This window comes from Calidris pugnax, unplaced genomic scaffold (assembly GCF_001431845.1).
Source record: "Calidris pugnax isolate Ruff unplaced genomic scaffold, ASM143184v1 scaffold30, whole genome shotgun sequence".
Lineage (NCBI taxonomy): Eukaryota > Metazoa > Chordata > Aves > Charadriiformes > Scolopacidae > Calidris > Calidris pugnax.
The window spans coordinates 1,296,761-1,307,346 of NW_015090776.1; the positions used below are offsets into that span (position 1 = coordinate 1,296,761).

General features: G+C 42.0%; 1 protein-coding gene across 2 annotated transcripts in view; it reads right to left on the reverse strand.

Annotated features, from left to right (window-relative positions):
• EDEM3 (ER degradation enhancer, mannosidase alpha-like 3) overlaps nucleotides 1–7,972 on the reverse strand; it is a 32,706-nt gene extending 24,734 nt beyond the window's left edge. Inside the window, exons 1-3 of one of the 2 annotated variants that reach the window (XM_014948706.1) lie at nucleotides 7,705–7,972; nucleotides 5,321–5,366; nucleotides 811–911 (exon numbers count right to left, since the gene is read on the reverse strand). In XM_014948706.1, coding sequence (XP_014804192.1) covers nucleotides 811–911; nucleotides 5,321–5,366; nucleotides 7,705–7,865 — 308 coding nt within the window. In that variant the 5' untranslated portion in view covers nucleotides 7,866–7,972. The remainder of the gene's footprint in view (nucleotides 1–810; nucleotides 912–5,320; nucleotides 5,367–7,704) is intronic. The other variant, XM_014948716.1, reaches the window with a different exon arrangement.
• Nucleotides 7,973–10,586: the final 2,614 nt, after the last annotated feature.

A 10,586-nucleotide genomic window follows, 5' to 3' on the forward strand; every position in this document is an offset into this window, starting at 1 on the left:
CCTCTGATTGTTCAATCTAAGATGAAGAAAAACAGTCCTGAAATCTACATTTTGCTGGTCAAATGTATTTTGTGTTATAAGCTACCTTAAAAGGAAAAATATGAAGAATTTCAATGTCTGATATAATGTTATACTTTGGCAAAGGCCTCAGGCTACCACACACATGATAATCATTTGACTAATTATGTTTTCAGAGAGCTTTCTACTAAAAAAAAAATAATTTTAAAAACATTTGAAATATCACTTAAGGCCAGCACAATGGGTAGCAGTTTACTGTCTGTGCAGATTCTACTAAAAAAAATAATTTTAAAAGCATTTGAAATATCACTTAAGGCCGGCACAATGGGTAGCAGTTTACTGTCTGTGCAGCTGATAATTAACCCTCATAACCCCTATTTAGTAGCCAGATTTACTAATACCATAAATGACAGCTCACATTTGGAAGGCTTTCCTATCCTATCTCCATACTTGGAGAATGACTTAAAAAAAACCAAACCTCTCTTTGGCTCTCGCTCACTGGTCAACTCTTTTTTTCCGATGAAGACACAATTTCACATCAGTTAACATCATGGAAGGATATAATAAAAGTATTTCTGCCTAACTTGCAGGAAGTTCACAATCAGAGCTTTCTTTCCAGTAGCTTCTCCCTCACTCATGAGACAAATTACGGATTTGTCTGCACCCATAGAATCTTCTTCAACAAATGCAAGCTTCTGGATATGTCAATTGAAGGAACATGTTTTATGGGCTGCAAATTGTACTTTGATTCCTAGATGTTTACATGAGACAGAAACCATTTCAAATACTAACTTTCCCAAGGCATCGTCCACATCGCCTCGACTTGGTTCCTGACCCCGTACTCGTCCACGACAAGTTAAAGGCATGAGTTCATCAGCTGGATATGCATGCTCCTGGGGGGAAACAAAACAAGGGAGTAAGTTAGAACTGTAACAGCCAGTTCAGCAAACCCTCAGACCTCATCGAAAGGAAGTCCAATTACCCTGTACTTCAGAAAAACTGCATGATAATAACATAATTACAGAATCTTTGAGGTGAGGGATCTCTAGAGGCCAACTTGTCCAACACCTCTACTCAAGCAGAGCCATGTAGACCTAGTTGTCTAGGACAACACCCATACAACTTTTGAGTATCTCCAAGGAAGGAGAGTCCACAACCTCTCTCTGCAACCTGTGCCAGCACCCAGTCACCTTCACAGTAAAAAAGTGTCTCCTGATGTCCAGAAAAAGCCTCCTGTGTTGCAGTTTGTGCCTGTTGCCTCTGGTCCTGTCACTGGGCACCACTGAGAAGAGCCTGGCTCTGGCTTCTTTACAGCCTTCCTTCAGCTATTTATCCACATTGATAAGATCTCCCCGAGCCTTTTCTTCTCCAGGCTGCACAGCCCCAGCTCTGTCAGCCTTTCCCCAAAGATGCTCCAGTCTTCATTATCTTTGTGGCCCTTCGTTCAACTCTCTCCAGTACATCTGTATCTCTCGTACTGGGAAGGGCAGAACTGGACACAGTACTCCAGGTGTGGCCTCAACAGTGCTGAGTAGAGGTGAAGGATCACTTCCCTCAACCTTCTGGGACCATTTTGCCAAATGCAGCCCAGGATACTACTAGCCACCTCTGCTGCAAGGGCACATTGCTGGTCTGTGGTCAACTTGGTGCCCACCAGGACCCCCAGCTCCTTTTCCACAAAGCTGCTTTCCAGCAGGGTGGCTGGAAATGATGAAGCTACGGACAGAGCAACAGGACCTCCTTCCCCTTCTCACTCTCTCCAACCTCCCAGAGAAGTCTGGAGCAACTAACAGCACACCTTAAAAAAAACCAAACCACACCAATTAACTTGATAAGTTAATTGCGTGCTTTCTGCAACTAGGTGCACATGACACTTCCTGTAACGTCTTTGAGATGATAACTTCTGTCTAAGAAACAAGTTTAAAACCTAAAACTAATGCAGGCATTATCAAGTGGCTGATATTTCACGGAGAAATCAATGGGAATTAGACTTCAAAGTCACTTTAGAAACATTTCCAAACGAACATAAGTGACATAGGGTCACAATCAGTGACATATAAGAGATTTCACTTAGAAGGTAAAATAATAAATCAATAAATCACTACACAAGGCATAACAAAAGATAATATTCACAAAAAAGCTTGCCAAGACTGAGCTTTTTACAAATATAACTTTTATTTTTTTAAAGAGAGAGACATTGCAAGACTTTTTTGGAAGAGCAATGGTTACTTTCCATATTTCTAGAAAAAGCACTCTGCAGAGCAAGCCGTACTGTAATTCTATTTCTTGTCAGTCAGGCAGAAATAACAGGAGTGGCACCATTGCCTAAGTCAAGCACACTGAATAAAATGCCTGTTCCTATTCCTTCTCAAGTCAATGCAAATTTTGTAGGTTGAAACTACCACCAAAATGGGACATCACATGAAAGAGACACAAATTTTGAAATTCATCATTGTGCAACAGGAGAAGTTTACGGAAAATTTTTCAGAGTGGTCACTGACATTAAGAAAGATGGATTTTAAATGTCTCTTATTTCAACAAATATGCACAAAATTGCCTCTCCATTAGAAGCCCAGAACAAGTGATTTGGGATGGAGCTTCTCTCTTATTTCATCAGAAAACTGGCTGCTGTATTGTGCTCTTCAATTCTGCTTTTAGTGGAGAACCAACATGTAGCAGGATGAAAAAGTTCACTTACTGCACTGAAATTGCAAATAAACACATTCAAAGTCTTTCCAAATATATGGTACAAAAAATAATCTATATTCAAATGTGAAATAGACTGAAAAAGAAGGCACATTCTTCTATAAATAAACAGCTCTTACAGCAACTTCTTTTGAAACTGATGGTTTGTTTCCCTGTCTACCATCCTCCCAAGTATTTTGGTCTTTGCACAACTCTTTGTTCTCCTCAAGTTCAACAACAAAAGCCAGAATCTAGATCATCTAACACAGCTCAGATGCTTCTGAATATCTGCACAAAGTACTCAGAGAAACAGACTAAAGAAGTACACGGCAAAAGTAATGTCAAAACCAAGATCTCTGGCTTAAATCATGGAGAAAAAAGGAGATAAAAATTCTAGAGAAAATGGACTTTCAGTCTTACAAAATCATAAGGAACTAAAAGCGTTCTGAAAAATAAAAGTTCTTATTCTCTGTCAAGAGCAGTAAGGACTACTGGATCAAGTGATTTCCCAACTTGTAACTTCTCCCCTTTCAAGTAACCGAAAAAGGAAGGTAGCAGGAGCCATTAAATATAAAACATGGCACAAATGTTACGATGAACATATTTCTGGAAAACATTATACAAGTGAAGCTCAACAAATATTCTGGAATTTCTACACATTCTGACCAAACAGATGATCATATTGCTTAATGTCAGGACTGTAAGTTCACGGCAGCCCAGAACTTGAATAATGAAAAAAGACACATTGCTACTAGTACTGCAAACCAAGAAACACCTCCTGGCCTCAAGTGACTGACACTTTCACATATTCCTTCTGACAGTCAAGAATAAAAAAAAAAATCCTGATTATTACAAATATTGTTGAAAGACTGAAAAACAAACCAGCAGCCTTTTAATCAAAGCTCCTGTTAACAACTGAAAAAAAAAAAGAAGGAAAAAAAAAAGACAAGGGAGTTTCCCCCCAAGCAAACATGAATTTTCAGTCTTCTAGCTACGCAAGTCTAAACCGCATATTAATAGAAACAGAAAATCAAAACTTTTCAGCTGGCTGTTTCAAAAGCAGCTGCAAAAATACTTAATTCTCTTGCTGTCAGAGTCAAGTCTGATACCCTAATCTTGTCTTCAACTTTAAACAAACAAGTCATATTTCTCTGTTTGTTTAGTGTTCCAGCATACGTGGCAAGTAAATATCCTTTTGGCTTCAAAGTTTCCAGGATAGCTGAAGTCATTCTCCTCCTTCATCCAGAATTTTTTTCCTTCAGAGGTAGCAAGACACCTACCAGTTTCAAATTTATCACAACAAACAGTAGAAGCACAGATCCTTTCTACTGGCATGGAACTTTTTATCCAATTATGCCAAATATGTAAGAGTTTTGACTTCAGAATGCCATGGGAAAGCCAAGCCAAGTGTTTTCCAAGTAACTAGTTGTGAATTTTCATCAAAGAGCCCGATGTTTTTTAAACTGCTAAGGTGTCAAAAGCAAGAGCTAACGTTAAAAAGATAAACTACAACCATTTTGAAAATACTTTTGCTTGGCTTTCTATCCATTAACTCTATAACTCTCCTGCACTGTATGAACTTGTAACTCACAAGCTTTTAATCTTGTATTCCATATTAAAGCATTAAATCATAATACAGAAACTGGGACATGTGGCAAGATACTGTCAAGAGACAAGTTTGTTCTGCAGGAACTGGTGCAACTGAAAAGAGAGAGGTTTCTGCAACAGCCACAAAGAACGTACAAAACGATGTTAGCGTGACCTCAGGAAGAATGCGTCTTTTATATTAATCTTATTAACATTTACAGGTTCTCCTCAGAACTGTATTACTTATAGTATATTTGAAAGTAATTATTACTTCAGGAAAGTCAGTCCAACTCTAAGTGATTTTTTGTTCTTAAACATATCTAAGCTAAGCTAACGTATTTCAAGGTTGATGAGAGTGCAGGATGGCTCACATATCCAGACATGAAGACACCTGCACAGAAAATCACAAGGCATATTAAAAGACACCATAGCGAGCGTGGCTCACTGTCAAATGACAGTCACATACTCAGAAGAGGCTCTAATGTGTAGATATCACACCAGATCCCCTTTTGGTTTGACTTTGTTCTGCGAACACTGCTCGCTTGTAAAAGAGCTACCAAACTGCATCTAACGTACCCTACCGCAGAAGAGACATTTTACGCAATTTTCACCCACAAAATAAGTAAGATCAAGTCGTATTCTCCAGAATCTGATGACCACAGACAGCTCTTCTTGAGCTTCCTTTTCATAGTATTTTTAGGAGTCTGGAATTTCAAATCAAATAGTTTAGCAAAGATGAAAAGTGCTCATAGCTTGATGTGAGATAAACTGGTTTGAGAAAAGCTCAGGCAGTTAATGCTAGCAATTCCGAGCTACCATTCTGAACGTCATAACCCTTTTGCCTCTGCTCTTCCTGAAAGTAAGATCTGGTCATTTCTTTTTAAAGGCTATAAAGTTCTTTTATTTTAGCTTTGGTTTTGCCCCTGCCTCCCTGCTATTTCTCTAGAGTGTCATGTACTGTAGGTTGCTTTCTCTCCCAGGTCAGCAATAACAATTCTGAAAAAATTAAACAAAGAGCTATTTTACTTACCATATAATTGCTATATGCATGATCAAACATTTCTAGAACTTGGTTTCTAAAAAAGAAAAAAAGTAGAAGCATTAGTGGTCTGCCTTGCAATGGCCTTTATCACACTATGTTAGATCAGTAAGATGTATTACACTTTAATACCTAAATATCAGTAAGACGTCCTCTACTAAAGTACTCAAGTAAACGATATATAGCACAATTAATTTTTCCTAATTTGACTACTTTCGTTCACTAATTTCTTCCCCTAACATGAAATTAAGTATTTGGGGGATCTTGTTCAACCTCCTGTGTTTCCTCTTAAATAGCTGTAGATGTCACTAACACATTAAAGCTGGAGATGGGACAAATTCCTTGCTCAGCAAAAAACCAGAAAATAGAATTAGTAATCACCAATACTAAATCCAACTGACACGGCACAAATTTCTATCTATGATTCAGAAAAGGACCATAAGTTACAAGATACACTTCTTCCTTGCATTAGAAGTTTTAGCAAGCAAACACTAAGGAAAACCCTTGTAGATACAATTATTTTACATGTTTGAAAAGTAGTCAAGGTAAGAAATGCTAGTAGATAAAGAAAACCCTTGTAGATACAATTATTTTTACATGTTTGAAAAGTAGTAGTCAAGGTAAGAAATGCTAGTAGATAAAATCATACATTTTTTTTTTGAGAAAGAGAGAAAGACAGCACTACTTCCAATCGGTTCTAACTGTCCCACTGAGGAGCCCTTGCAAGGCAAAAAAGCATGCTAATTTCTAGGCTACCATCAGCATAATTTACAATCTCTGCTAAGACTGAATGTAACAGAGAAAAGAACACCACAATGATAATCTAAATATCTGATTTAATTTAATGACTCGGATATTTAAGAAGTCATTTTAACTCATCGAATGCATTAAGTCATCACAAGAGCAGAGTAAGATGCTTTTTCTGAGTACTTCACCCACTCCATCCAGTTTGCAGTTCTGGGATCAGCTGCAGCAGATGGAAGCCCAGGGTCTGGCACACAAGTGCCAGGTCCAGCTGAACTAAGCGTACAACGCTGTTCAGTGACGGAGCATCTAGAAAGCTTCTTCAAACTTTTATTTCTCTACACGCAACTTACATTTCAGTGCCTTTTCTGAAAGAATTTCTGCAACTGACACGATCTTGTCATTAATACACAGATTACCTGCTGATATTCAGAAATGACCCAGCTTGGAGTCCCCAGATACAAACTGTGTCAAGTACATTACTTGCACACACCTCGGGTACCGGATGATACACTGAGTGCAAGTTATGAATGCAAGAATTTTTAAACCTTCACTGAATGAAGGTTAAAGTCCTTATGTAGTTACATGAAGAAAACGTATAAAACATTATATACTCCAAGTACCCTGAGAACCATAACCATAAACACGAGAGTTAAATATCAACTTCTATCTAATGGTTAATAACTGCAAAAGTCTCCACGGAGTTTCTCCAGCAGACTTTTTGCATCATTATTATATCTAACTGCAAAAGTCTCCACGGTGTTTCTCCAGCAGACTTTTTGCATCATTATTCCGTGGAACTGACTAGTAGATGGGACGAGGATGATGATGCAACTGCCCCAGCAATACACCAACATCACGATACCTGTCTGACTAAAAAAATCCTACTCCACACAGTGCAATACGTTGCCACCTGTATTGTAATCTTTATTCTTCAACTCAAAACCATATTAAAAGTGAATAAGCTTCTTGCAAGCACGTGCATGGAGGATCTAGGTAGTTTACCTTATATACAGGAACTAGGAGGTAAGGAAACATGTATACATTTACCTTTTTTATGACTCCGGAAAACTCACATGTTCCAGAGGCATAGCCATAATTAGACAAACTGACTACGGATTTAGATTTACCTTTGATCACTTTTACCCATAATTACACACAACCACTGGCTACAATCCTCCAGACTGGAGTTCCCGAGCGTTTGGCAGAAGGGTTTGACCCCACACACAGCAGAGGTGATGAGGGGCTGCCCGCCCCAAATAGCCGTGGCCACCTGACCAAAATACCAGCCTGTCTCTCTGGCATACACGCCCCGAACACCGAAGGGAGACCCGATGCCACGCATCTCGTACAGTCCCCGGGGTGGAGGGAGGAAGGAGGGACAGGAGAGACGTTCCCGGAGTAAGTACCGCTGGGCAAGGGGCGCACCCGTCAAGCCCTGACGGTAGCGCCCCCCCACGCCTCAGCACGGCGAGGGGACGCCGGTGCGGAGCCACCACGGGCGGTGGACTCGACGCGGGCCCCGCCGGCCTCCGCCCCGGCCCCACAGGGAACCGGCGGCCCCGAGGGCGAGCCGGCGCAGCCGCCGTTCCCCCCCCGCTCCCGGCCCGGCCCGCCGCGGCGGCGCTCACCCCAACCGGCGCTTCTCCTCCTTGCTCATGGCCCCGGCGCCCGGGGCTGCCGCTAGCACGGAGGAGGCGGAAAGCAGGCCCAGGGCCAGGATCTTCCACGGCCTCCTCCAGCGGGGCCCCCGGTCGCCGCCGCCCCCCTGGCAGCCCGCAGCTCCGCTCATGGCCGCGGCCGCCTGCCCGCTGCCGCTAGGCCCGGCTCCGGCCCATCCCGCCCGCTGCCCGCCCCTCGCAGCGCGGCGGCCGCGGCTCCCAGCGCCGACGCGCAGGCGGAAGGGACCGGCCCTCCGCTTTCCTGTGGCGTAGCCAAGGAAACCGCCTCGCGCGGCCACTTCCGGGTCCCCCCGCACGCGCCGCCCCGCCAAGCCAATAGGAACGGGAGAAGGGCCCCCGCGAGGCGGGAGGGGCGCGCGGGCCACGTAACGGCGGCGGCACGCCGGGCGAGAGGGCGACGTGGACAAAAGGAGGGGCGGGGAAGGGCGGGAAGGGAGCAGCGCGCATGCGCGGTGGCAGCGGACTACAACTCCCGGCATGCACCGGCACGCCCCGCAGTGGCTCCGCACGAGGGGGCGATCGCCCGCCCGCCGGGATCTGTAGTTCGCCGTCCCTGAGGAGAGGGTCAACGGCCGGCCGCCGGCGGGGGAACGGCTCCAGCCGGCAGCCGAGCGGCGAAACGAACCCAAAAGGCTGGGAGCGCAAGGCAGGTGTCTGCACGCACCCTCCGGCAGCCGCTTGAAGTGAACTGTTTTAATACCAAACCCCCAAGTTAAATTACCACATGCACACACAAAAAAAACAGCTTCCCAGCCATGGAAGGGAAGAGCTTCTTTTATTTTCATGACAAGCGTTTTTACAAAGTTATAAGCGAGATACAACGTGTTTCATATCCTGTCCTTTAAACCCGGCAACTCCATGAAATAAAAAGGGTCACGTCCCCCAGCCCGCGCCCCTCAAGGCACCACAGCTCTCCTAACCCTCAACCCTCCAGGCTGGGAAAAGTGACTTAACTGTAGTTCCCAGTTTACAGGAGAAATAACTCATTCCACGTGAGTGTAGGAAATTCCAAGAAAGTGACAAAAATTACTGAACGAGTGGATTATTTTAATTGGTCCAACACTACCTTGCAGATTGCTGACCTCTAAATTGCTGTCGCCTCTACCCAAGTCTGGTTAAAACAAAATGCTACTCTCTATCCATTTGGACCGCCTCTACCCAAGTCTGGTTAAAGACAAAACAAAATGCTACTCTCTATCCATTTGGAAACATCTGAATGTATAGAAAACATCCACAAAGGCAAAAAAGTTCAGTCCCCTAGCCATGAGGAACTTCAATTTAAGTTGCAGAACAGGCTAAATCTTCCCTGTTCTTTCCCATCCTACTTGTGAAAAACAAATATGCTGAGCATCTGTATTCAACAACTCAGTTCTTTAATACTACAAGAAAACATTAACCAAATCTAAGCCTGCCATGGAAATAACTCAAAAATGACTAGGATGGAAACGTTTATGCTAAATATTTTCTGTACAGATGTATCTAATTCATATTAGTCGTAAACAGATTTTGTAGGAGACTGCAGCCTTTTCACAGTTGCTGTCTTGCTAGTCCTCTTTCGTACAAAACACTGTTAAAAATGCATTATGTCCCTTAATCTTAGCACGACTAAAAAGAGACTGCTGCTGCTTAACTGTAAGGCACGCGTTATAAATTTGAAGTTAACATTCAGTACCAATTAGAAATAACTAATGATTTGTAAAAAAATTGGCAGACAGTGGTTTGCATGTTTACAAATTAGTATTTTTGCAGGAAATATAAGGAGGAGGAAACGAGTCAAAGTACTTTTGCAAGCAAAACATCTCTGACAATGTTTCTACACCATGGCACGGCTTCTGGAATAAACAGGAGTTGCATTTTTTTTTTACAATAGTGACGTTGCAGTTGGTCCAGTTAGTCAACAATGTTCCTTACTTAGGCAGTAATATTTGCCTGTTCCTCTAGTGTCAATTCTCTGTTAGTATTATAGCATGTTTTGATAGCATTAAATAATAGACTTTGCACAGTTTGTTGAAGTTAAATGCCAACAAGTATTATCCATTCGGGACTTTGTTATTTCTTCCCATGTCTTTATGGGCATACATCCTGTAGTCCTTACTGTACTTACCATTAGTCTTTGCTGTTCTGTACTGTATTATATCTATCCACAAACAGTCTGAAAGACCAGGCCCAATTTTCAAGGTGCCTTAACCGACCTCTAAAGTGAGGTCTTGATCTCTAAAGCCCAATTTATTAAAATACTGTTTTTCATTTCCAGGCTTTTCTGTGCACAGTCTTTATATTGTGCATGCAAACGATGCATATAAGCAATTTTATGCATAGATCATGATTTGATATGGATAATAATATGCTGGCTATGAAGGCAAGAGGTCTCATTTTAACAACTGCTTTTGAAATGTGATTCTGCCCTCCAAAATCTAAGAACATGAATAACCTTTGGCTCCTTTTTGCTCCAGTTAACGTGTGTATTAGAAATTACATGCAATGATTATGATATTTCACAATTTTTGCAATTTATGGTATAGTTTAGGCACCTAGAAAGGCCTACAGAACTGGGTAATTAACTCAGTAAGAATGGGAATGGCAGGACTCTCAATATTCTGTATGATATATAGGTGAATATATTTTATGGTGGGAAGTAAAACAGAAAGATGCTGCCCATTGGTTACAGTTATTGTAAACATTCTCATCTTTCCCTTCCATAAAATAAAACAAAATAAAATAGCCATAAAGTGCTCTGGAAGGCTAAATAACCCAGAAGTGCAGAGTGGGACTGAGAAACCTGCTCCCATATTTTCCCCATTTTAAATATAGCAATAAGAGGAAAAAAAAAA